Raw genomic sequence first — 27,997 nt, forward strand, 5'->3', positions numbered from 1 at the left:
CATCAAGTTCACATTTCCGTTTCACATTCACTCACGAGGGTGCCTTTATTCAATCGAAGAAAGGAGGACATGAGAGATCCGGGGAAAGATGGGACTCATCCTCTACTGTTGAGGAGAGGGTGGCTCAGAGCTTGTGCTGTTGCTTGGAGGCTGGGACTGGTGGTCTCATTCTACGTCCCCCTCCAAGATGCTCGGCTTCTCCTCACTGATGCTGACCTGAACCTGCATGGTGGTGCTGCTGTCGGGGCACTAGGGCTGTGCTTGGCCTGGGCTGTCCTGGGACCCCTGCACTGGGTCCCAGTCCAGGCTGGTGCCGGTGGTGTCTGGCAGGCTCAGGTCAGCAGCTTCCGGAGGGATGGGATGAATCAGGGCTTGCACTTGGATGACATTCTTCTCTGCATTGATGTAGCCATATGGAAGGCTGTCGATTGAAATGCAGCACCCTGTGCTTCCTAGCAGCTCTGTGTTGATGGAAGCACAGGATGCACTGTCGTCCCATGCCCGGCGTCTTCGGGGAACACAAGGGCTCGGGTCACCTAGGAAGGAGTAGATGCACAGCGGTTAGTGTCAAACGTTCACAAGATGAATCATGCTTTAAAGAGGTCCTTGGCATTTGGCTATGTAGTGGTGGTGGGCAGAAGCAAATAGGCTTCTAGCAACAGTGTCACTGTCTTGACAGTGATCCTCGTGCAGGTCCAGCTCTTGTGTTGACAAGAGACTCATTTGGGAAAGACAGGGGTGAACCAAAGATGTCAGGCACGGGCTCGAACGCCAGAAGGAGGTACAAGCCCACTGAAAGCATGAATCCTACCTGTGCTGCTGACAAGCAGTGTTTTGAAAGCTGCATTTGCACCCTTACCTGCCAGGACCAACACTTCTGCTTCTAAGGGATCGCTGGCACTGCTCGGCAGTTGGCGTTCGGCTGCAGGGGATGGTTTGCCCAGGCAGAAGCAGGAACGCCAACTGCCAGCTGGTGACTGCTTCCTCTTGCTGGGCACACTTGGTCTGGAGAGAGAAAACAGAGCATGCTGTCAGTCGTGGTGCAGGGTGAGGGAAGAGCTGCTCCGAGCCCTTGACGACAGTTGCAGAGGACGCTTCCATTCCTACAGCTCAGCCCTCAAGTCCTGCTGGCTACATTCCTCTCAACCATGGCAAGCAAGATGCGCAGCATGGGAGCAAAGGCTCCACAGCCGGACAGGACAGGAGCTGGCAGGCTCATATATATATAAAATGGACAAAAAATGAACCAATAAAACCCACCCGACCAATGATGATAGGGGCTGGAAAGGGAAGTCCTCTTTACCTTTCAGATGGAAAATCAAGGACTGTGTGGAAGTTCCTCAGATCAGCTGTGGGGCCTTCCTCCACCTCGACATCGCTGCTCTGTGTTGCAGCAGGAGAGCTGCTCTGGCCTCTCCTCTCTGCCAGAGCCTCCTGCACGGTGAGCAGCTTTGTGGATGGAGGAGACTCCCACACAGACTTGGGCCCAGCAAGAGAACTGTGCCCTGCAAGGGGAAACCACAGGTAAGAGGGAGGATCAGAAAGCAGCAGCACAGCCATCCCAGTTCTGCATTTCTCTCAGACTTGCTTATCAGAGCCACTGGAAGAAGAGGAGCTCAAAGTAACCGTGTGCTCAGAGGTATGCTCGTGGCAAAGGACACAGCCACAATTAAGAGCCGCTCACTGTATCAAAACAGGCAAACAAAAACCCTAGAAAAACTAGGGGCAGGGACCTCAGAAAGCTTTGCTGCCACACTTCAATCAAGCTTCACCTGCTTGCAAAACATCTTAACAGCTGTGACGGTTTTCTCCATGTAAGTTATGGGTTTGGACACTCTCAGGATCCAGGAACGGGGCACCATATTCTAATCTAAACCCAGAAGCCTGCTGTCTCCTCGACAGCAAAAGCATTTTCAAAGGTCTTGGAGAAGGCCTGGCTTGGATCAAGGTGTCAGATCAACATCAAGCTAATGGAGAAAGACGCTCACCTGCTCCCTCTCCCACGGCTGGTGTGGATGTGGAGGGGAAGAGGACGTCTGTGTGGCTGATGAGGAACTCCACCACAGCCGACTGCGTCTGCAGCTCCATGCAGGCAGCTTCTCCATAGGCGCAGGCAGACTGGCTCTGCTGGGATCTGAAGTAAAGGCAGATCTTACAAGTCATTTCCCCAAGATCGTTTCCCCAAGTCTGAAATTTGCAGCAAAAACTGACAAGTTGGGCTCAGGAGACTTCCACAGTGGGCAATCAGCGATGCCACTGACAAAATTCTCCTGGATGATCAGGGACACAGCAGTCCCAGCTAAACAAGTGACTAGAAACTGTCATCTGGAAATTGTGCCCCTGGGGTTGGGCCAGAGCAGAAGTAAGCATTGTGCTGAAACAGAAAAAGAAGTTTACCTTAAGAGGTTTGGAGCCCACACAATCGCCAAGTTCTGAGCGTGCATGTTGGTGACGGAGCAGTTCCCGGCCAGAGACGCCAAGTGTCTCATAAGGTATTCCAGCGTCCTGGAAAACAAGAGGGGCAGATGTTCAGCACCAAAAAGCAAGCCGTGCTGCAGTGCACAAAACAAACCTCACTTCATGCTGGTTGTTGTCATTGCTACCGTCCCCGAATAGGAAGTTGGTAAAACTTAACTAAGTGCCACCACGCTGCAGCACCAAGCCCCAGCACAGCACAGCCGCAGCCATCGGCTGCACCAACCGTGCCCCCCGTGCCAAGGAACTGACCCAGTCAACCGACCCGACGCAGCCTTCAGCCGCTTCAGCGTGCACAGGCATGATGCTGCCAGCGTGAGGCAACACCTGGAATCGCATCATGGCCCTCTGAAAGGCAGCAGGGCTGAGCTCAGCAGACCGAGCGCAGCACTGACCTGTAGTGAGGAGCGGGCAGCTGCTGGATGGTGTCCTGCATTCTGAGCAGCCGCTCCTCCTCTGTAGCTGCGCAAACAGCGTCCTGGAAAAAGGCAGGAAGGGATTCAGACACCAGGCGGGAATAGCAAAGGGAAGGGAATTCTCGCAAGCATCGCAAATAGCTTAAATAAGCACCTCCTGGCACCACCAGAAGTGGCATCAGCCAAGGGCAGGAGGTGGCAAAGACATGCCTCATGGGGCTAACAGAGATAAGACCTCGGAGCTGGGGCACTGCTGCAACCATCAGCCAGGACGCCCAGGGAAGAGGTACGTGTCATTTCCAAGACATTGCCCGGAGCTTACCGAGAACTTGCCATACAGCTGCTCGGTCAGCAGAGGGTTTGGGAGCTCCCTGAAGTACATCTTGCACAGGGAGCTCACGCTGTGAATGTCTCGGACGCTGAGCTCGGGAACCTGCTCCGACTCGAATTCATGGCTGCAGAGAAGAACACAGGATTGGGCAGAGGGCTTTGAGAAAGAGGAAAGCAAGTCCAACGCCACAACAAATACAGTCAAGAAAAGGAAGGGGTTCCTCTGAACGCCCGCAGCATGGCACGTGCCCCTGCTGACAGCTGTGTCAGTCGCAGCACTCTTACCGTAGTTGCTGGATCTTGGACGTAACGCCGGACAGGCGGTAGATCCCCTGCACCACGCCATGCTGCTCGATGAACTTGGCGCAGCTCTGCAGGACCTGGGGGACTACAGAACAAGAGCCAGCGGTTAGCTCAGCTTCTTACTCAAGTCCTGCTTCAGCCCGTGCTCTTCTCACATCCCACCCAGTAAGCCCAGCCGGGCCACCGCTTGCTTCCTCCTTAAAGGAGAAAGCTGGCAGAGACAGCTGTGAGGAAACTGCACAGAGACGTGTTCTTGGCTTTCCAGAAATGCCACCACCTAGCAACAGCCTGGAGAAAGTAACTCTGGCAAAGCCACAGACACTGCAAGTCCCATCACAGCTCCCTCGGGAATGGAGGAATCCAATCTCAAGTCCAGAAGAGCTCGGAAAAGGCTGCAGGATGCTCTCTTTGGCCAGAAGGCTTCCTGCGTTTTCAGGCTTACACAATTGCTGGATATGATCTCCCTTTCATCTTTAGATGCCCAGTGGAGGGAGATCTCAGCAATGGGCTGTTCCTTACCATCACGGCCAGAGCGGAGAAGGTGCTCCCCCAGGTCACACCCAAACACCCCTTCCTTCGCTGGCTCCGGCTGCTCCGATCTCCTGGGGCGGGCCTTCACCAAGGAGCGAAGGAAGGTGCTGAGCTTGCCCCGTTTCCTCGGCACTGCAAAGAAACAAAACAAAGAAACCAGTTCATTTCAGGCTTGGCTCGGTTGGACGAGGCCGAGCGTAACGCCTTCGACCGAGCACGGAACAACGGGAAGAACATTCCCAACAAGGACACGCAAGAACCGATTTTCCCCGTCCCTGCAAGTGCCCAAGGCCAGGTCGGAAGGGGCCCCGGACAGCCTGCTCTTGACTCCTGCTAAATGCGCAGGCTGGGCACCCAGACTGAGGCAGGGGCCTTGGAGCCTGAGGATGATCCTTTAGGCACCTTCCAATCCCAAGCCATTCCAGGAGGATTCTGTGACTTCCTCAAGCCCAACAATAAACACAGTGGGATTGGGCCAGATCTCTCCGTGTTCCCATGGACCTTAATGCAGTCCTCTTGCTAAGCTTGCTCAACCCGGGCATTAACGAACCCCCTGAAAGCCACGCTCCGACCCCATTTTACTAACCCGCATTGTCAAATGTAACATGTGTACCTGGCTTTGGCAATGAATCGACGACGGACTCGGGAAGTTTTCCGCTGATGAGTTCCACGCACTCACCAGGGAAAAACCCAACCTGTAACAAGAACAAAAAGACAGCTGGGCATTAGCCCGAGCCCAGAGCCAAAGGGAAAGTCCTCTGTCACTGACACAGGGCAACCGTTTGCGTCCGGAAGCCATCCTGTGCAGGCAGAGCAGCTCCAAGCTGAGATTCCAGACTCTACTGAAGTTGGGCTCTCGTGTTGGAAGCGTGTGCCTACCTGAAAGCCACGCTTGCCTCTCCACCAGGGGCTCAGCTCCTTTGGTGGCATAGCAATAATGCTCACCAAATCTCCTACCTGCAAGAGATTGAAATGTCAATTCCTGTGGCAGGAAAGCACAGCTCAAACGACTGCCTGCTTCTGCGCCGCAGAATAGCCTCAAGCTTGACAGCCATTGCACCAATGAAGCCCCCAAGGCAAGGAACGCCTGGAACTGCTTACCTCCAGGGAGAGCTCATCCGGCCCCTGGGCGACGTAGTGCTTGATAACATGGGCTGCCGCAATCGCTGGAACGTTAAGAGATGACTCCGCACGCACCAGCTGCGGCTTCCACATGTCATCAGCCTGCAAAACAGAGTACAGGCTGTGGTCAGGAGCTGAGGACAAACTCTTTCCTGCAGGAGAGCACATCTGCGGCTCCCTCTGCTGGCTCAACACAGGGAACAAAGACAAGCCAGAGCTTCACACTGTACCTCCGTGCCCACCACCTCAGGCTCACAGCTGATCTTGCTGCACTCAAGGCCCATCACACCAGGTGTGACAAGCTGGAACAGAGCAGAAACACACTTCTGTTGTCTCTATTCACACAGCACAGTATGGAGAGACTTCTTCAGAACTACCCTTGCATACCCTGCGGCATAGGCAAGTGTTCGAGAAACTACCCCTTGCTGCAGTCTGTTCCAATGTGACAGCATATAAGGCAGCATTGTACCAAGTTGCTATCCCTCTGCCAGAAGATGGGGACTCTGGCACAGAGCAGCAGATGCATTCACCCAGAGCGCTCTGACAGTGCGACAGAAGGGCATTAGACAGCACCCTTCTGAGGGCTGAGCTGGAAGGCAGTGAAGAAACCCACGGCATGCAAAACAATGTGGTAGGACAAACATGGCACATACCTGGCAACAAGATCACCTCAGGCTACCTGCAGCAGTTCCTGGTCACCCTGCTCAGATCTTATGAGAGCAAAAGCTGCACCAAGGCAGTGGGCGGAGGGTGGGCAGAGGAGAGAGAAAGAGCAGGTCAGTGAGCAGGGCTAAGACAGCCATGGCATAACGCACACAGCACAACCGTCCCATCCACTTGCTGCAAGACATGCTGAGTCTCAGGCTACGGGATGCCTGTCCGCCCAGCAACTTGACGATGCTTCCACAATTGAGCACAGAAGACGACGGAAGAAGCATGGGACGGATGCCACCTTTACAGACACCCCCTTTGGAACGTGTCTAATGGGGAAAAATTACGTCTGATGCTCAAGAGTAAGCAATACGGTGCTGGGAGCTCTGACAGCCAGCACTTCTCAACACCTCGCTGCCCACCCGTCCATCCCACGCTGGCTCAGCTTACCTACAGGATGCTGCGCACGATGGTACTCAAACAAAGGCACTAAAGGCACAAGAACAACAAGAAAACCAACCACTCCAAACTCCTACTCTCCCACAAAGGAACACAGAACGCACCGCTCCTCCCCTCATGCCAGCCGCTTATGACATCACCAACAGCCACCAGCCTGGTCCACCATGACCCCCACAAGGGGGGGAGGCAAGACCACGGGGTCACATCTGATTCCAACACAGCACCACAACATTGCAGAACTCACTGTGGGGTTGGAATTACGTCCTGGTGTGGCAGCGCAATGGGAGGTGTTTGGGCACAGCTGAAGAGCTGGCAGACACCGCAGGTTTCCAAAGGAGGGTGCCAGATTCACTCTCAGCATTCTTTTGCAAAGCTCTTTGGGATGCTTCAAACCCATTTCACTGCCCAGGTCATTTCTAGAAAGTCCAGCTGACAAATGCTCGCTTTGTCTGGGTAACGCCTCTGTGCATCATGAATGAAAATAAAATAAAGTGGGCACACGACCCTTTGAAACTTACCTCTCTGCTCTTGTTGTCAGCCAGACACCTAAGATGAGCATTACGTGTCCCTGCTCCTGACTGAACATGCACCCAAGTCTGTGTTCCACTCTGCTCCACCTAAGTGTCTAAAAGAAACAGACAGAGGTGATTAGAAGATCCTTTGTGCAAACGAAAGTGCAGGCTGCACGCCTATTCTCTTTAGCAAGAAGTACTACTTGAGAATCCACAGATAGTTTTTGGAGAGGGAGTATGAAAGATGAGCAGAAATGAAAGAGATTCATTAAAATAACCGAGTTAATCCTCTCCCTGTCAAAAAGGAGGCCTTCTGGGCACTGTAAGCAGCAGTTCTGAGAACATCTTACACCACAAATTGTGGCACATGCAGTTTCTTCCCACAGGCCCCTCAATTCTGTCGTTAGTGTCAGATCCACTCAGGTTCAAATACGTGGATCAGAACAGCCATTCAGTTCTGCTGAGGCAGGATCAAACCGCCGGGATGTCCCCCAGTCCCATTCCCTGCTTCTCCTGGCACGGGTGGGGAAAGGAACAGCAAGTGATATCACCTACCCAGACTTCTGCTGGGCCTTCCATTTGGTCGCCCATCCGTGGGAGAAGCAGGGGAGCTCCCGTGGCACAAAGCTCGCAGCTGGAGAAATCAAGACTGCCTCTAAGATGGTGCTTTCAAACAGCAGGAGTAACTGGATGTAGGACTTGAAACACAAGGGTAACATGAAAAAGCCACCAGTCCCCACAGATGGGGCTGTTCGCAGAGACAACAGCTGCGTGCTTTCCAGCAGTGTGATGCTCACCCAACAAAGTGCTCAGCCAGCAGATGCCTCCAGCGTCTGAGCACCCATTTGGAGATGGTTTTCTTAACATCCAAGCTGAATCTCCCCTCATACAACCTGAGGCTGTTCCCTCCACACCTGTCACTAGTTACATGGCAGGACAACCCCCACCTCCACATAACCTCTCTTCAGGTAATCGTAGAGAATGATAAGGTCCTCCCTGAGCCTCCTCTCTTCCAGACTAAATCATCCCAGTTCCATAAGAAGCTCCCCATAAGATTGTGCTCTAGACACCTCACAGCTTCACTGGTCTCCTCTGGACACATCTCAGGATTTCATTGCAGTGAGGGGCCCAGATCAGAACACAGAACTCAAGGTGAGGACTCACCAGTGCCGACTACAGGGGGATGATGGATTCCCTGCTCCTGCTGGCTCCAGCCTTCTGCATTCCAATTCCAATCTCAGCCATTCCTGCTGTGGTAGGACTTGAATCCTCATTTGGGGCTGGAGCTCAACAGGTCAGCACATCAGAAATAACACAACGTGCAACTGGAAGACGTGTCTCAAAGCCCAGAAAATCCAACTCTCTGACCTCGGCACAACTCACCAACCAAGAGCCAGGCCTTGACAACTTGGCTGATCTGAGCACGCGGGAGGGGGCCAGACAGTGGACCACAAGTGTCCATTTCCACTGCAGCTCCCTGTAGAGAACAGCACCAATCAGCAGGCGTGAATGAATTCATTGACAAGCTGCACAATCAGTCTGTTCTTTATACAAAAAAACCCCCACATCAATTCCAATTCAAAAAAGGGAGGAGTTAATATGGACCAAGATAGTTTCTGTTCTAATGCCTCATTCTCTCACCCCAACTTTTCTTGCCTCATCCGCAACTCCTGGATGATGTCCACAAGCTTAATGGCAGGTCTCAATCCTATAGGATTCCTTTCACAATACTCCATCAGAAAGGATGTTACACTTGTTCTATACACGCAAGCGGACTGAGCATCGGTTTCTCAGTCACTTAAAACACACAGAAGCATCCAAACCCAGAGCACACACATCCCTTCCTGTGGTACTGGAGCCCACAGCTCACCTTCACACCTCTGTCGATTCCCGGAGTTTTACACCCATGCAGCCTCGCTATGGTTCCATGGGTGTCACCCAAGACCTGCAGGACCTCTTTCTCCGCAAACCCCACCTGCAGGCACTGGCTCATGAGGTTCACCACCTGCCCTCCTGCGCAAGAACAAGCATTAAGAACGAGAGCAAAGTGCATTGGATTCAACCTGGCCTGCTCCGACCCTCAGTCCTGCCAGGGATGCAGACTCATCCTCAGAGCCAGGCTGGACATCAACACATGCATCATTCTTCAAACACCCCATCCCAGCAGCAAGGGATCAAAGCACTGGGACAGCAGAAACAAAAATGCTGTGAGAGTTTCCTGTTGGCACTGAACATGAACAAATCTACTACTGAGCAACAGGATATGAGACAAACAGCAGAAAACAACCAACCTGCAGAACTAACTCGTTTGGGGTTGGTCCAGACGTTTGCATGCTCCCTTTCCACGGCCCAGGCCAAGCTTGCTGAGCTGCTTCTCATTTGCACAGGGGGAGAACGCTGCAGATGGGATGTGGTGGCTATGCACACCATGCCTTTCTCCTGCTTTTCCTCTCTCCATCTTCCGTTAGCAAACAGCATCTCCAAGCCTTCCTTCCTGAAAAAATCACTGGTAAAAAAAGAACTGGCAAGCTTGCTTTTAAAATTGCCTTGTTTATACAGCTTGATGCTTTAAAGCAGAAGCTCACCTAGCAATGACCTATGTCAGACAAGCTCAACCTGCAGGGAGAAGTTATTTCTCTCTGTCGGCAGGCTTTGCACACATTCACAGGTGCAACAGTCTGCCCAGATCTCAGCACAACTTCACTAATGGCTGAAATCCAGTTTATGCCCGCCACGTTTTTCTCTCTTCTGAAACACTGTACTGCTGCAAGACGCAATGATGCAAGTACAGAATCACAGAATTGGATCTGGAAGGGACCGCTAGAGACCATTCTCCTGCTGGCCATGCTCCTTTAAATGCACCCCAGGATCCCACTGGCCTTCTTGGAAAATATTTCCACATTAGGCATACATTTCAAGGAGGCTCCAGACAAGTAAAGACAGGGGAAAGCACTGGCAAGCCAAAGCAGGTCAAAATTTCCCACACTGCGTTAGCTACAAGGACAATAAATCATGCCCCCAAACTGCTTGCACTAGAACACCCAATCTGAAATCATAGAAGCTGCCGAGATACGAGTTTATCACAACCCAGAAGTCCTTTAGATCGTGCACTCCCTGGTGCAGTGACACTGGAGGATCAGAATCCTTGGAGAAAAGAACCGGGCCTGCTCAGCTCCTTCCCACCCTCCCAAGGAAAAGCAAACCAACCGCACCGCTGCCAGCACAACCCTGCAGCACACAGCAGGGAACACAAACAGCTACCCAGTGCTCCCCTTCACTCCCAGCCTAACTACGAGTCCACCGGAGGATTCAGCGGGAAATCAATAGAGAACACATGAGTGCACACAGGATTGCATAAAGCCAGAATGGAATTGCACACGTGTGTGTGTGCGCACAGGGCTGCACGAGTGTCTGCAAGCACATCCCCCTATTGTCCACCCTATAGACATATCCCCCCGTATCAGAGAATCATAGAATGGCCTGGGTTGCAAAGGACCGCAGCAATCATCTAGTTTCAACACCCCTGCTGGGTGCTGGGATGCCAACCACCATATCGGGCTGCCCAGAGCCACATCCAGCCTGGCCTTGAATACCTCCAGTGATGGGGCATCCACAACTTCCATTCCCCCTTGTCCTATCACTATCCACCCTCATAAACAGCCCTTCCCCCTCCTGTTTGTGCGCTCCCTTCAAGTACTGAAAGGCCACAATGAGGTCTCCCCGCAGCCTTCTCTTCTCTAGGCTAAAGAAGCCCAGATCCCTCAGCCTTTCCTCATAGGAGAGCTGCTCCAGCCCTCTGATCATCACAGTGGCTCTCCTCTGGACCAACCCCAACAGCTCCACATCCTTCCCAGGCCTGGACACAGTACTGCCAAGAGGACCTCACAAGAGCTGAGTAGGAGGGGACAATCACCTCCCTCTCCCTGCTGGTCACCCCTTTTTCAGTGCAGCCCAGAACACACATGGATGTATCTTTTTTCATACTTATATTCCCATCTATGTACATATATAGACCACACCTACACCCCCACCATCTGCTAGAGCGGTGCACTTAGAAAGAGACCATTGAAAACAAATGCAAAATGCACACCTGCACAGGCTTACAGGGAAAACTCCAAGAGAAGCAATCTACACAGAGAGATGCTTTCCCCAGCTGCCCCCCCCCAGCTCCATATCCCCCCTTTCCCCCCTCCCAGTCCCATATCCCCCCTCTGCCCCCACCCCCTCAGTCCCAAATCCCCCTCTGCCCTCCCCCCCAGCCCCATATCCCCCCTCTGCCCCTCCCTCCCAGTCCCATATTCCTTTCTCCCCCCCCCCCCCCAGTCCCATATCCTCCTCTGGCCCTCCCCACACAGCCCCATATCCCCCTCTGCCCATCCCCCCCAGTCCCATACCGCGTTCTCCCCCCCCCCCAGCCCTCTCCCCGCACCAGTGCCGTTCTCCCCGCACTCCGGCGGAGCTGTCCTCAGCACTCGTTCCGTGGTGCCGGTTTCCGTCCCGGTGCAGCTCGCACAGCCCCGGCTGCCGCGCCGGTCCCGTTCGGCCTCGGACCGGGCTGCGGGAGCCGCGCTCTGTGTGGAGCCGCCCCTCCAACGGCCGGGACGCAACGCTGGTTCCCGCGCACTGCGGCTCAGCCAATCAGAGCCGGCGGAGCTGCCGCTGCCCAATGGGAGGCCGGGGGAGGGGCGGACACCGGTCAGGGGCTGGGAGCCAGGAATGGCCGCGGGGGGAGGACAGAGGTGTGAGGGAGCAGCATCCAAACAGCAGGAAAAACAGCACTGAACAGCAGCACAAACCACAGACAGGAAGCTCGGGCTGATCGAGAGCAGCACCAGGATGCGAGAGATTGTTTGCTCCCATCCACAATGGCAGCACAGCTCCTGCTGCAGGAGTGCCTTAGGAATCCAACTCCATCCCCACACAGCAGAGATCAAGCAGGTATGATCGTGGCGTTCCTGAGACCCCATGAGCATCAGCCCCTCCCCCTTGCGTAGTGAGTGGTGGGGGTGGGGGTGGGATGAAGGCTCATCGTCTTCCTCGCCTTCAACTTTCCACCCTGCGGGAGGGGCACCCCCCAACCTGCTTCCAGCTTGCCCTGCGGACATCTAATCACCACGCTGCTCTGGGGCTGTTCCACCCTGATCTTCATGGCCTTCATCCCCTTGTTTCCTCAGACTTAGTGTCTGCAGCTCCCCCTCTCTCTGCCCCCCCCCTTGCAGCAAGCACAACATTGGTTTTTTGAACTAGGCTTTACAGCACTTTTCTGGGCATGTGATACTTACTGCATAAGTGATTGCATCTGTCATGAGCAGCCTGTTTTCTATCTTGTCATGGATAGTTACCTGGTCTATTAGGCAATGATGCACTTGATAAGTACAAAGGTGTTAATGTCTTAATATTCTATTTCTACTCAGAATACTGACCAAAGGAATAAGTTTGATGTCAGCAGTGGAGAAGCTGTGGAAAAAGATGGCAAAGTCTTGGAGATGGTGTCTCAGTAAGTATGCTGGAAGTGGGGGGGGAAATAAAGGATGCTTCTTTCTTGCAATTTGCCACCCTCACATCTGGTCATGTTACACAGGATGTTAGTTACACAGGATCATGGAATACCAGCATCTTCACCATCTTGCAGTTCTTAAAACAGAAGTTTCTTAGGCACTTTTTGCTCTGAGATAGAAATTCAGAGAAGAGTAACATTTATTTATTTGTTTGTTTGTGTGCTTACTTATTAAATGCATGAAATAAATTAGTTGTTTTTAGATTCAAAGTGGTGTTTTTAAATGAATCAATCCCCATGATGAATGCAAAGAATTAGCTAGTCCCTTGCAAACTAAAGCAAGCTTTCTCCAATAGTTTGAATACTGATGTATCATCCTTTCCGTGACTGAAAAGTATTGAGTGTTTAAGCAACAGGAATAAGTGTTTGTTCTTAAAGCATAGTTAAGCATTTGAGTGTGGGGAGAAAAAAAAACCACCATTCCAGTGTGGGTGGTTTAATGTATATTTTAATTAATAAGTGTTTCCTGTATTCAGTGGAGAAATGGCAGATGTGGTGTGACAGGAGAAATGTCCTTTGCAGGGGAGTTAATAACAAAAACACCTTGTCTTTTTATTTAGTCCTTTTAAAGAAGGTGAAGGATGACTATACAAGGTTTGATCAGACATAAAAACACTTCAGCATTTAGTTCTGTTATTATCTTCCTTGCTGTATAACGTGGCTCTCGGTGTAAAGGCATAGAAGAAGGTGGTAGTTGTAGATACATCTTGTATTTGTACGCCAGTAAGATTAGTAAGTTATTGTTATATTCTTATAAAGTTCCTGATACCTTTCATAGCCTTTGTTAAATTAGTTTGTTCTGCCTCTAGAGCAGCTACGAATTTGAGAAGTGCCTTTGTGAGTCAGAAGAAGATCTGTAGCATAGTATCCCATTTCCAGTGGGGAAAGAAAAGAACGGTGCAAGCATACATTTTTACTTCTCAAGCACTTCTACTGTCTCCATGGACTTAGCAGTGCATAGCTCTGCTTTATGGAAATGTATGTGATTTAGTGCTTAAAAGGGAAAACATATTTGCCTTAAGAGCCTTCCAATTTAAGATCCATAAGTACACAAGATGTATTCTGTATTTTTTCAGGTCTAATGACATGGCTGGTTCACAAGAAGGCAGCAAAGAGAGTGTGCTGAAACCAGCACCTTTCAAAAGAGGCCGAGTGCAGAAACCCAAACCAACCTAGAAAGAACTGTTGCATGGAGAAAAGACCACGGACATGAAAAAGATCCTGAAGAGGAGGAAGCTGAAGGTGGAGAAGCAGAAGGATGTGCGTTACACCATGTGAATGAAAGCAGTGATTCGTGCCACAAAGATGTAAGCTTCTCAAGCAGCTGCATAGATGTATTCTTGCTGGGCAGCAGTAAGAAAGATTTACCACTTAATCTGTAAGCATAGTGTTTGTGTGTCTTATTCTTTCCAGTTAAACTGAACTGTCATAGAGTTTTCTGGTGCTTGTAATTAGATTCTGCTTTCTGTGCAAACAGAGATTATATATCACTGATGTTTTTGTTGGTGGTGGTGATACCAGATTTGAAAAGAGAAGTGCTGAACAGAAAGGATAATGTTGAAAAAAAAAAAACATTTCAGATGGAATGTATGCAGAAAAATAACAAATTTTTATCTTTAAAGTATTCGGGGATTTTAGCTGATGAACAAAAAAAAGAACTTAATTTTTGAGGTGTTTTAATACGAGAATGATTAAAGTAAATATTTTTTCTTCCTTTCATTCCAAAAAAGAGATTGGCCAAAAATGTTTTTCTTACTAGAGTGGAACTTGCCTTCATTTTAGGGAATGGCTGATGCTCCCAAGAAAAGCCCACAGAAGCTAAAAGCTGTTGAAGATGAGAAAGGACCTTCAGATGTCTTGAAAGACATAAAATAAATAAAACACCATTGCTAATAACTAAGACTCCATTGCCAATAAATAAGATTCTATTGCCAATAAATAAGACTCAATTGCTAATAAGTAAGACTCCATTGTTAAGAAATAAGACTCCACTGCCAATAAATAGGACACCATTGCCTATAAATGAGACTCCATAGCCAATATCTAAGACTCCATAGCCAGTATCTAAGACTCCATTGCCAATAAATTAGACTCCATTGCCAATAAATTAGACTCCATTGCCAATAAATTAGACTCCATTGATAATAAATAAGACTCCACTGCTAATAAATAAGACTACACTGGTAATTAGTAAGTCTATATTGATAATATTTGAGACTTGATTGCTAATAAAAAAGACTCCATTGCCTTTAAGTCTCCATTGCCATTAAGTAAGACTCCATTGCCAATAAATCAGACTCCATTAATAATTAAGACTCAATTGCTAATAAAAAAGACTCCATTGCTAATACATAAAATTCCATTGCCAATAAATAAGACTCCATTGCTAATAAATAAGATTCCACTGTTAATAAATAAGACTCCTTTTCCAATAAATAGGACCCCATTGACAATACATAAGACTCCATTTCTAACGAATAAGACTCCATTGCCATTAATTAAGACTCCATTGCCAATAAATAGAACTCCATGGCCAATAAATAAGAATCCATTGCTGATAAGACACCACTGCCAATAAACAAGACTCAATTCCTAATTTATAAGACTCCAGTGACAGGAGATAAGACTCCATTGCTAATAACTAAGACTCCACTGCCAATATGTAAGACTCCATTGCCAATAATAAGTAAGACTTCATTGACAATAAGTAAGACTCCATTGCTATAAAATGAAACACCATTGCTAATAACTAAGACTCCACTGCCAATAATAAGTAAGACTCCGCTGACAATAATAAGACTCCACTGACCATAAATGGAACTCCATTGACAATAACATGCCATTGCCAATAACTAAGACTCCAATCTTAATTAATAAGACTCCATTGCCAATAAATAGGACTCCTTTTCCAATAAATAGCACTCCTTTGCCAATTAATAGGACCCCACTGATAATACATAAGAATCCATTTCTAATAAATGAGACTCCATTACCAATAAATAAGACTCCATTGATAATTAGACTTAATTGCTAATAAATAAGATCCCACTACTCATTAGACTCCATTGCCTATAAAATAAAGTTCCATTGCTAATAAATAAGACCCCATTGCCAATAAATAGTACTCCATAGCCAATAATATATAAGACTCCATTGACAATAAATGGAACTCCATTACCAATAATATGCCATTGCCAATAAATAAGACTCCACTGCCATTAAATAAGACTCCACTGACAAAAAGTAAGACTCCATTGCCAATATATAAGACTCCATTGCCAATATATAAGATTCTATTGCCAATAATTAAGACTCAATTGCTAATAAATAGGACTGCTTTACTAATAAGTAAAACTACGTTGTTAAGAAATAAGACTCCACTGCCAACAAATAAGACACCACTGCTAATACATAAGACTCCATTGCTGATAAATGAGACTCCATTGCCGACAAATGAGACTCCATTGCCAATAAATATTAGTACATTGTCAATAAATAAAACTCCATTGCAAATAAGCCTCCATTGCCAATAAATTAGTCTCCATGGCTAATAAATAAGAATCCATGCCTAATAAATTTGACTCCATTGCTAATAAATAAGACTCCATTGCTAATTAGACTCCAATACCTACAATTAAGAAGACATTGGTAATAACTAAGAATCTATTGGTAATAACTAAGACTCCATTGCAAATAAATATGACTCCATTGCAAATAAATAAGACTGCATTGCAAATAAATAAGACTGCATTGCAAATAAATAAGACTGCATTGCAAATAAATAAGAATTCATTGCAAATAAATAAGAATTCATTGCAAATAAATAAGACTCCATTGCCACTAAATAAGACGCCATTGCTATTAAGACTCCATTGCCAATATGAAAGACTCCATTTCCAATATGTATGACTCCATTGCTAATAACTAAGACTCCACTGCCAATAAATAGACTAAATTGCCAACAAGCAAGAGTCCATTGCCAACAATAATAATATATTGCCATTATATTAGACTCCATTTCTAATAAGACTCCATTGACAAAAAGTAAGACTCCATTCCTAATTAGACTCTATTACCAATAAATAAGATAACATTACTAATAAATCAGACTCCATTGCTATTAAATAAGACTCAATTGCCTATAAATAAGATTCCATTGCTAATAAATAAGATTCCATTGCTAATAAATAAGATTCCATTGCTAATAAATAAGACTCCATTGACAATAAATAAGACTCCATTGACAATAAATAAGACTCCATTGCTAATGAAAATATCTCCTCTGCCAATAATTAAGACTCCATTGCCAATAATTAAAACTGTGTTGCTAATAAGCAATACTCCATTGCCAATAAATAAGACTCCATTTCTAATTTTTAAGACTCCATTGCTAATGAATAACAGTCCATTGCTAATTAGAATCCATTACCAATAAATAGACTCCATTGCACATAATTAAGACTCCATTGCCAATAAATATGACTCCATTGCTAATTAGACGGCATTGCCAATAAAGAAGACTCCATTCCTAATAAATAAAACTCAATTGCTAATTAGCAAGACTTCATTGCTAATAAATCAGACTTCATTGTCAATATGTAAATAAAGGAGACTACATTTCTAATAAATAAGACTCCATTGCCAATAAGTAAGAGAATATCACTAATAATTAAGACTCATCTGGCAATTATACTCTATTGCTAATAAAGATGACTGCATTTACAATAAATAGGATTAAATTGCTAATATATAAAACTCCATTGCTAAAAGTGAGATTCCACTGACAATAAATAAGATTCCATTGCCAATAAAATAAGAAACAATTCCCAATAAATAAAACTCCATTGCTAATATATAATAGTCCATTGTCAATAAACAAGAGTTCATAGCCAATAAATAAAACTTCACTGCTAATTAGTAAGTCTCCATTGCTAATAAATAAGACTCAATTTTTAATAAATTAAACTCAATTGCCAATAAAAAAAACTCCATTGGTTACAAATAAGACTCCATTGCTAATTAGACTGCATTGGCAATATTTAAGACTGCATTGGCAATATTTAAGACTGCATTGGCAATATTTAAGACTGCATTGGCAATATTTAAGACTGCATTGGCAATATTTAAGACTCCATTGGCAATATTTAAGACTCCATTGGCAATATTTAAGACTCCATTGGCAATATTTAAGACTCCATTGGCAATATTTAAGACTCCAATTGCCGATAAGACACCACTGCCAATAAATAAGACTCAATTCCTAATTAATAAGACTCCACTGACAAGAAATAAGACTCCATTGCTTATTAGACTCAATTGTCTATATATAAGACTCCATTGCTATTAAAAAAGACTCCATTGCTAATAAATAAGACTCCATTGCTATAAAATGAAACACCATTACTAATAACTAAGACTCCATGGCCAACAAATAAGACTCCATTGCCATTAAATAGGACTCCATTGAGAAAAAGTAAGACACCATTGAGAAAAAGTAAGACGCCATTGCCACTAAATAAGACTCCATTGCTAATTAGACTCCATTGCTAATAAATAAGACTCCATTGCTAATTAATAATACTGCATTGCTAATAAATAATATTCCATTGCTAATAAAAAAGACTCCATTGCCAATTAATAAAACTCCATTGCTAATATTTAAGAATATATTGCCAATAATTAAGACTACATTGTTAATAAATATGTCTCCTCTGCTAATAAATAAGACTCCCTTGCCACTAAGTAAGACTCCCTTGCCACTAAGTAAGACTCCCTTGCCACTAAGTAAGACTCCCTTGCCACTACATAAGACTCCCTTGCCACTACGTAAGACTCCCTTGCCACTACGTAAGACTCCCTTGCCACTAAGTAAGACTCCCTTGCCACTAAGTAAGACTCCCTTGCTAATTAAACAACATTCCTAATAAATAAGACTCCACTGCCAATAAATAAGATTCCACTGGCAATTAGTAAGACTATATTGATAGTATTTGAGTCTTGATTGCTAATAAATAAAACTCCATTAATAATTAAGACTCCATTGCCAACAAATAAGACTCCATTGCAAGAAATAAGACTCCATTGCCAATAAATAACACTCCAGTGCCAATAAATAAGACTCCATTGCTAATTAGACTCCATTGCTAATAAATAACAATCCATTGCTAATTACTAATACTCCATTGCTAATAAGTAAGACTTCATTGCTAATAAATATGAGTGCATTGCCAATAATTAAGACTCCATTGTTAATAAAAAAGAATCCTTTGCCAATAAATAAGACTCCATTCCTATTAAATAAGACTCAATTGCTAATTAGTAAGACTCCATTGCTAATAAATAAGACTCCATTGCCAATAAGTAAGACAATATCGCTAATAAATAAGACTCATTTGGCAATTAATTAGACTCTATGGCTAATGAATATGACTGCATTTACAATAAACAAGATTCAATTGCTAATATATAAAACTCCATTGCTAAAAGTGAGATTCCATTGACAATAAGTAAGACTTCATTGGCAATAAAATAAACTCCATTGCCAATAAATAAGACTATATTGCTAAAAAATAAGACTCCATTGCCTATAAATACGACTTCATTGCCAATAAATACGACTCCATTGCCCGTAAGTAAGACTCCATTGCTATTTAGACTCCATTCCTAATAAGTAATACTATATTGCTAATAAATAAGACTAATTTACTAATAAATAAGACTCCATTGCCACTAACAAAAACTCCATTGCCACTAACAAAGACTCCATTGCCAATAATATGCCATTGCCAATAAATAAGAATCCATTCCTAATTAGTAAGACTCCATTGCCTATAAATAAGACTCCATTGCCAATTAATAGGAGACCATTGATAATGCATATGAATCCATTTATAATGTCTTCATTGCCAATAAATAAGACACCAGTGCCAATAAATAAAACTCAATTGCCAATAAATAAGAGTCTATATCCAGTAAATAAGAGTAAATTGCTAATAAATAAGACACCATATGTAGTAAATAAGACTCCATAGCAAATACATAAGACTCCATAGCAAATACATAAGACTCCATAGCAAATACATAAGACTCCATAGCAAATACATAAGACTCCATAGCAAATACATAAGACTCCATAGCAAATACATAAGACTCCATAGCAAATACATAAGACTCCATTGCTAATTAGTATCCATTGCGCATAAACTCCATTGCTATTAACTAAGAGTCCATTTCCAATAATTAAGACTCCACTGCCAATAATTAAGAGTCCATTGCCAATAAATATAATTACATTAGTAATTAAAACTCCGTTGCTAATAAATAAGACTCCATTGCTAGTACATAGGAATCCAATGCTAATTAGTAAGAATCCTTTGCCAATAAATAAGACTCCATTGCAAATAAATAAATATGACTCCATTGCCAATAAATAAATAAGACTCCACTGCCAATAAATAAATAAGATCCCACTGCCAATAAATAAATAAGATCCCACTGCCAATAAATAAGACTCCATTGACATTAAATAAGACTCCATTGACATTAAATAAGTAAGACTCCATTGCCAATAAATAAGTAAGACTCCTTGGCCAATTAATAGGACCTCATTGATAATACATAATACAAGAATCCATTTCTAATAAATAAGACTCCATTGCCAATAATAAGTAAGACTTCATTGACAATTAGTAAGACTCCATTGACAATAAATGGAACTCCATTGCCAATAATATGCCATTGCCAATAAATAAGACTCCATTCTTAATTAATAAGACTCCATTGCTGATTAGACTACATTGCCAATATTTAAGACTCCATTACCAATATTTAGGACTCCATTGCCAGTATTTAAGACTCCGTTGCTGATAAGACGCCACTGCCAATAAATAAGACTCAATTCCTAATAAGTAAGACTCAATTGCTAATTAGTAATACTGCATTGCTAATAAATAAGATTCCATTGCTAATAAAAAAGACTCCATTGCCAATTAATAAAACTCCATTGCTAATACTTAAGAATATGTTGCCATTAATTAAGACTACATTGTTAATAAATATGTCTCCTTTGCTAATATATAAGACTCCACTGCCACTAATTAAGACTCCACTGCCACTAATTAAGACTATATTGATAATATTTGAGACTCCATTGCTAATAAATAAGACTCCATTAATAAATAAGACTCCATTGCTAATAAGTAAGATGCCATTGCCAATAAATAAGACTCCATTGCCAGTAGATAAGACTCCATTGCCAGTAGATAAGACTCCATTGCCAGTAGATATAGAACTACAATAATAATTAATACTCCGTTGCTAATAATTAAGACTTCGTTGCTAATAATTAAGACTCCAATGCCAATAAATGAGCCTCCTTTGCCAATAAAAAAGACTAAATTGCCAATAAATAAGACTCCATCTCTAAATCGAGTCCATTGCTAAAAAATATGACTCCATTGCTAATTAGAATCCACTGCTAATAAGTAAGACTCCACTGCCAATAAGTAAGACTCCATTGCTAATTAAACAACTTTTCTAATAAATATGACACCAATGCCAATAAAAGAGAAGCCATTGCCAATAAATAAGAAACCACTGATAATTAATAAAACTATATTGCTTATAAATAGGATTCATTGATAATAAATATGGCTCCATTGCCAATATATGAATGCACTGCCAATAATTAAGACTCCATTGCCAATAATTAAGACTCCATTGCAAAAGAAGAAAACTATATTGCTAATAAGTAAGACTCAAATGCTAATAAATAAGACTGCATTGGCAATAAATAAGATTCAATTGCTAATAAATAAATCTCAATTGCTAATAATGAGATTCCATTGCTAATATATAAGACTCCATTGTCAATAAATAAGACTTCAAAGCTAACAATAAGAGTTCATTGCTAATTAGTAAGACTCAGTTGCTAATAAATAAGACTCCATTGCCAATAAATAAGAATCCATTGCTAAAAAGACTCTATTGCCAAAAAATAGAACTCCATTGCTAATAATTAAGACTCCGTAGCTGATAAATAAGAATCCATTACTAATAAGTAGGACTGCATTGCAAATAAATAAGACTCCATTGCTAATTAGACCTTACTGGCATTAATTAATAATCCATTTCTAATTAATAAGACCACATTGCCAATAAATAAGACTTTAATGTTAACAAATAAGACTCCATTGCCAATAAACAATAGTCCATAGCCAATAACTAAGACTCCACTGCTAATTAGTAATACTACAGTGCTAATAAATAAGACTCAATTGTTAATTAATAAGACTCCATTGCAAATAACATTCCACTGCTAAATAGTAAGACTCCACTGCCACTAATTAAGACTCCACTGCCACTAATTAAGACTCCACTGCCACTAATTAAGACTCCATTTCTAATTTTTAAGACTCCATTGCTAATGAATAACAGTCCATTGCTAATTAGAATCCATTACCAATAAATAGACTCCATTGCACATATCTAAGACTCCACTGCCAATAATTAAGACTCCACTGCCACTAATTAAGACTCCACTGCCACTAATTAAGACTCCACTGCCACTAATTAAGACTCCACTGCCACTAATTAAGACTCCATTTCTAATTTTTAAGACTCCGTTGCTAATGAATAACAGTCCATTGCTAATTAGAATCCATTACCAATAAATAGACTCCATTGCACATATCTAAGACTCCACTGCCAATAATTAAGACTCCACTGCCAATAATTAAGACTCCACTGCTAATTAAACAACTTTTCTAATAAATATGACACCACTGCCAATAAATAAGAATCCATTGCCAATAAATAAGAATCCACTGATAATGAGTAAAACTATATTGCTTATAAATAGGATTCATTGATAATAAATAAGGCTCCATTGCCAATATATGAATCCACTGCCAATAATTAAGACTCCATTCCAATAATTAGGACTCCATTGCCAATACATAAGACTCCATTGCTAATAAATAAGTCTCCACTTCTAATTAGTAAGACCCCTTTGCTAATTACCAAATCCCGCTGCCACTAATTAAGACCCCATTGCCACTAATTAAGACCCCATTGCCACTAATTAAGACCCCATTGCCACTAATTAAGACCCCATTGCCACTAATTAAGACCCCATTGCCACTAATTAAGACTCCATAGGAACCAAATAAGACTCCATTGCCAATCAGTAAGAATTCATTGCTAATAAGACTCCATTGCCTCCATTCCAAATTAATATGACTCCTTTGCCAATAAATTAGATTCCATTCCTAATAAATAAGACTCCAGTAATAATAAATAAGAGTCCATTGCTAATTAGAATCCAATACCAATAAATAAGACACCATTGCCAATAAATAAGACTACACTGCTAATTAATAAGGCAATATTGCTAATAAATGAGGCTCCATTGCTAATAAATAGAACTCCAGTAATACTTAAGACTCCATGGCATTAAATAAGACTCCATGGCATTAAATAAGACTCCATGGCATTAAATAAGACTCCATGGCATTAAATAAGACTCCATGGCATTAAATAAGACTCCATGGCATTAAATAAGACTCCATGGCATTAAATAAGACTCCATGGCATTAAATAAGACTCCATGGCATTAAATAAGACTCCATGGCATTAAATAAGACTCCATGGCATTAAATAAGACTCCATGGCCAATAAATAGAATTAAATTAATAATTAATACTGCGTTGCTAATAAATACAACTCCATTGCTAGTAAATAAGAATCCAATGCTAATTAGTAAGACTCCATTGCCAATAAATAATAATCCATTGCCAGTAAATAAGAATCCATATCCAATAAATAAAACTCCATATTCAGTAAATAAGAATATATTCCTAATAAATAAGACTCCATAGCCAATAAATAAGACTCCAATGTCAATAAGAAAGACTCCAATGCTACTTAGACTCCCATGCAAAAAAATAAGACTCTGTTGCCAATAAATAAGACTCCGTTGCCATTAAATAAGAGTCCATTGCCAATAAATAAGACTCCGTTGCCATTAAATAAGAGTCCATTGCCAATAAATAAGACTCCAGTGCCAATAAATAATACGCCACTGCTAATTAGTAAGACTACACTGGTAATAAATCAGACTCCATTGCCAATAAAAAAGACTAAATTGCCAATAAATCTATATATATAGCTAATAAATAAGACTCCATGGATAATAAATAAGACTCCATTGCCAATAAATAAGACTCCATTGCCAATAATAAGACTCATTTGCCAATAAATAAGACTCATTTGCCAATAATTAACAATCCACTGCTAATATTATGCCATTGCCAATAAATGAGAATCCATTCCTAATTAGTAAGACTCCATTGCTAATAAATAAGTCTCTATTGCTAATAAATAAGATTCCACAGCATATTAAACACCATTGTTAATAAATAAGACTCCATTGCCTATAAATAGGACTCCTTTTCCAATAAATAAGACTCCCTTGGCCAATTAATAGGACCCCATTGATAATACATAATACAAGACTCCATGGCCAACAAATAAATAAGACTCCATGGCCAATAATATGCCATTGCTAATTAGACTCCATTGCCAACAATTAAGACTCCATTGCCAACAATTAAGACTCCATTGCCAATAAGACACCACTGCCAATAAATAAGACTCAATTCCTAATTAATAAGACTCCACTGACAATAAATAAGACTCCATTGCTTATTAGACTTAATTGTCTATATATAAGACTCCATTGCCAAGAAAGAAGACTCCATTGCCAAGAAAGAAGACTCCATTGCCAAGAAATAAGACTCCATTGCCAAGAAATAAGACTCCATTGCCAAGAAATAAGACTCCATTGCCAAGAAATAAGACTCCATTGCCAAGAAATAAGACTCCATTGCCAAGAAATAAGACTCCATTGCCAAGAAATAAGACTCCATTGCCAAGAAATAAGACTCCATTGCTAATAATATGCCACTGCCAATAAATAAGAATCCATTCCTAATTACTAAGACTCCATTGCTAATAAATAAGGCTCCATTACCTATAAATAAGACTCCTTTGTCAATTAATAGGAGCCCATTGGTAATACATCAGAATCCATTTCTAATAAATAAGACTCCATTGCCAATAAATAAGACAGCAGTGCAATAAATAAAACTCAATTGCCAATAAATAAGACTCCATATCCAGTAAGACTAAATTGCTAATAAATAAGACTCCATAGGTAGTAAAGAAGACTCCATAGCAAATACATAAGTGTCCATAGCAAAATAAATAAGACTCTATAGCAAATAAATAAGGACTCCATAGCAAATAAATAAAGACTCCATAGCAAATAAATAAGACTCCATTGCTAATTAGTATCCATTGCCCATAAATTAAACTCCATTGCTAATAACTAAGAGTCCATTTCCAATAAATAAGCCTCCACTGCCAATAAATAAGACTACACTGCCAATAAAAAAGACTACACTGCCAATAAAAAAGACTACACTGCCAATAAAAAAGACTACACTGCCAATAAAAAAGACTACACTGCCAATAAAAAAGACTACACTGCCAATAAAAAAGACTCCATTGCCAATAAAAAAGACTCCATTGCCAATAAAAAAGACTCCATTGCCAATAAATAAGACTCCATTGCCAATAAATAAGACTCCATTGGTAATAAACAAGATTCCAGTGACAATAACTAAGATTCCATTGTTAATGATACTTCGTAGCTAATTACTAAGACTCCTTTGGCCATAAATAAGACTCCATTGCCAATAAATAAGACTCCATCGATTTAAATAAATAAGTGAATGCTTGTGTTAGCCTTCACTGCTAATCATGTTCAATCATGGTGTTTTTCTCATTCTTTAACCCTTCGTTTCCAATTAGTGTCCAGTCATTGTCTGTGTTTCCTGGTCTACCCATTCAGTGCCACTCACTGTCCAGTCTTTCTCTGTATCTCATTCTCTATCTATTTACTGCTACTCAATGTCCAATTGTTGTCTGTGTCTCAGGTCTGTCATGTTTCACTGCCACTCATTGTGCAATCTATCTCTGTCTCTCATTCTCTACCCATTAACTGCCATTCACTGTCCAATCATTCACCATGTCTCATTCTGTAACCCTTCCCTGCCACTTCTTGTGCAATCATTCTCTCATTCTGACACCATTCACTGCCACTTACTGTCCAAATGTTTTCCTGTCTCTCATTCTTTCACCATTCCCTGTCATTCAATGTCCAGTCATTCTCTGTGCCTCATTCTGTACTGATAGGGAGCATGGTAAAGTTGGATGTCATTCACTAGGGGTGACCCAAGCTCTGTATGTCTGCTGTACTGAGCTTGTCAATAAAATCAACACTAGAGTACCCACGAGTTTGAGTCTCACCTGGTTCCTTTCTGCAACAGTACCCATTCATTGCCACTCACTTTCCAGTCATTCTCTATGTGCCATTCTCACACCATTCACTGCTGCTCACTATCCAATCGTTGTATGTTCCTCATTCTCTAATGCTTCTTTTCCACTTATTGTCCAATCATTGTTTGTGTCTCATTCTTTACCCAGTAACTGCTACTCACTACCCAATCATTTTCTGTCTCTCATTCTCTTACTGTTCACCGTCACTTCTTGTGCAATCATTTTCTGTGTCTCCTTGTCTAAGCATTCGCTGCCAATCATTGTCCAATCATGGTGCGTTTCTCATTCTTTAGCTCTTCATTGCCAATTAGTGTCCAATCATTGTCTGTGTCTCATCCCCTCCCCATTCATTTCCACTTGTTATCCAGTCACTCTCTGCGGTCTCAGTTAGTACACATTCCCTTCCACTCACTGTCCAGTCATTCTCTGTCTCTCATTCTTTACGCATTCATTGCCATTCACTGTCCATCATTTTCTGCGTCTCATTCTGTAACGCTTCCCTGCTGCTTCTTGTCCAATCGTTCTTTGTGTCTCAGTCTGTACCCATTCCCTGCCCCTCACTGTCCAATCATTTTCTGTGTTTCATTCTGTAACGCTTCCCTGCTGCTCCTTGTCCAATCGTTCTTCGTGTCTCAGTCTGTACCCATTCCCTGTCCCTCACTGTCCAACCATTTTCCGTGTCTCATTCTCTCCCCATTCAGTGCCACTCATTGTCCAGTCATTCTGTCTTATTCTCTCCCCGTTCATTCCACTCAGTGTCCAACCATTCTGTCTGTCCATCCCTGGGCACCCCTCACTGCCCAGCATTTTCTATCAGCGCTCTGCCCACAAATGTCGTAGTTCTCTGCCTCTCATTGTGTACTAATTAGCTGCCTCTTGTTGTAATGACTGTCTGCCTCTTATTCTGGCATCCCTGGTTGCTTCTCGGTTGTGTTACCATTCTTTCCTCTCCTTGTCCAACCATTCCTTGCCACCAGGTACAGTTGTTCTCCCTCACTCATTCTAGCAATTCTCTGCCTCGTTTCTCTTCTATTTCGCTGTCTCTCATTGTCATCATTCTCTGTCTCTGACCGTAATCATTCCCTTGTTCTAATTCTCTACTAACTCTGTACCCGATTCCCCCTCCATGATCTCTCAAGCATTGCCACACAGCGTCCCTTACAGCGTCAATCCAGCACGGCTCCTTGCTGTGTAACACCAACGATGCCTCCAGATCTACACACAACTTCAAAGCCAAACATGAGCTCAGTGTCACATCCCAGTGACAGCTCCAACTTCCCATGCCTGCTATTTATCTACAGCATCAGCACAGCATTACGGCCCTATGGCGGCCCTATCAGCCTTATGGGTCACTTCAGGAACATCAGCCCTCTGGGTCAGTGCAGCAAAGTCCCCCCCTCTGGGTTACTCCTTGCTGGCCTTCCAACACTAAGTCAACATCACTCCACCATCTCATTCTCCCTCATTGCCCCACAGCATCACTCACATCACCCTGCACATTGTCTCTGCCCCACATTCTCACCCCACACCATCAGTGCAGTCTTAGAGCAAGGCCTTACCTGCTGTAGTGCAGTAATAGAACAGGCAATGCAGCAGCGCTGGTGGAGAAGCATAGTCCTGGAGCACAGCACGGCAGGTAACGGTCACACACAGCAGCTACGAAGGCAGAACAGAGAAGAGGAGCTCCTCAATGTGGGCAGAGCTTCCGGCAGAAGGAGCTGCAGCAAAAACCTCTTCCCTTCCACTGGCAACCCTTATATGAGGATTGGGAGGGGGCGGAGCCAGGGTCTGCCCTGCAGCCAATCAGGTGCATTGCCTGCAGCTGTGCTCTGCTGCAGTGTCTGCTCCCAGTCATGGCTTCCTGCATGACTCAGCATTTCTATTGCAGCACCCCAACGTCCCCCCCGGCATCGCCCCCCGCATCACCCCCTGCATCACCCGCATGTCACCCCCCTGACGGAATCCATGTTGTCATTTCTCATCTACTGATGCACCCCCCTTTCTTTACAGGTAGATGTGATTGTTGGCTGGCTATGACTTTGTTTTTGTCTTTAGTATTGATTGCAGCTGTTATGTAACAGCCTGATTGTTTACCTGCTGGGGGGCGTGGGCAGCCAGTGAGCACAGGTGGGAGCAGTTCAGGGCTGGAAGCTGATTGGGCCCAGCCTGGCTCCACCCCCTCCTTGAGCCACATTTAAGGGCTGTGCAGAGCAGGGGGCAGCATCAGCTCCTTGCGGTGC

General features: G+C 43.4%; 1 protein-coding gene across 1 annotated transcript; it reads right to left on the reverse strand.

Moving 5' to 3' along the window:
* Positions 1 to 5,473, reverse strand: LOC140249348 (rho GTPase-activating protein 32-like). The gene is made up of 13 exons (XM_072330711.1): positions 5,408 to 5,473; positions 5,157 to 5,279; positions 4,935 to 5,012; positions 4,669 to 4,750; positions 4,044 to 4,187; positions 3,507 to 3,609; positions 3,214 to 3,346; positions 2,871 to 2,953; positions 2,398 to 2,505; positions 1,989 to 2,134; positions 1,304 to 1,505; positions 860 to 1,005; positions 1 to 536 (listed from the first exon to the last, which is right to left on the reverse strand). Exons 1-13 carry the CDS (start codon positions 5,459 to 5,461, stop codon positions 250 to 252), a joined length of 1,689 nt encoding a protein of 562 aa, XP_072186812.1. The 5' UTR covers positions 5,462 to 5,473; the 3' UTR covers positions 1 to 249.
* Positions 5,474 to 27,997: the final 22,524 nt, after the last annotated feature.

Source organism: Excalfactoria chinensis, chromosome 3 (genome assembly GCF_039878825.1).
Source record: "Excalfactoria chinensis isolate bCotChi1 chromosome 3, bCotChi1.hap2, whole genome shotgun sequence".
In the NCBI taxonomy this organism is placed as follows: Eukaryota; Metazoa; Chordata; class Aves; order Galliformes; family Phasianidae; genus Excalfactoria; species Excalfactoria chinensis.

Excerpts from the sequence above, each read along its gene's own strand:
- LOC140249348 (XM_072330711.1), bottom strand. The coding sequence starts at position 5,461 with ATGGGCCTTGAGTGCAGCAAGATCAGCTGTGAGCCTGAGGTGGTGGGC. Across the intron at positions 3,347-3,506 it reads TCCAAGATCCAGCAACTACG|CCATGAATTCGAGTCGGAGC; the intron begins GTAAGAGTGCTG and ends TCTTCTCTGCAG. Across the intron at positions 2,506-2,870 it reads CTGCCCGCTCCTCACTACAG|GACGCTGGAATACCTTATGA; the intron begins GTCAGTGCTGCG and ends CTTGTTTTCCAG.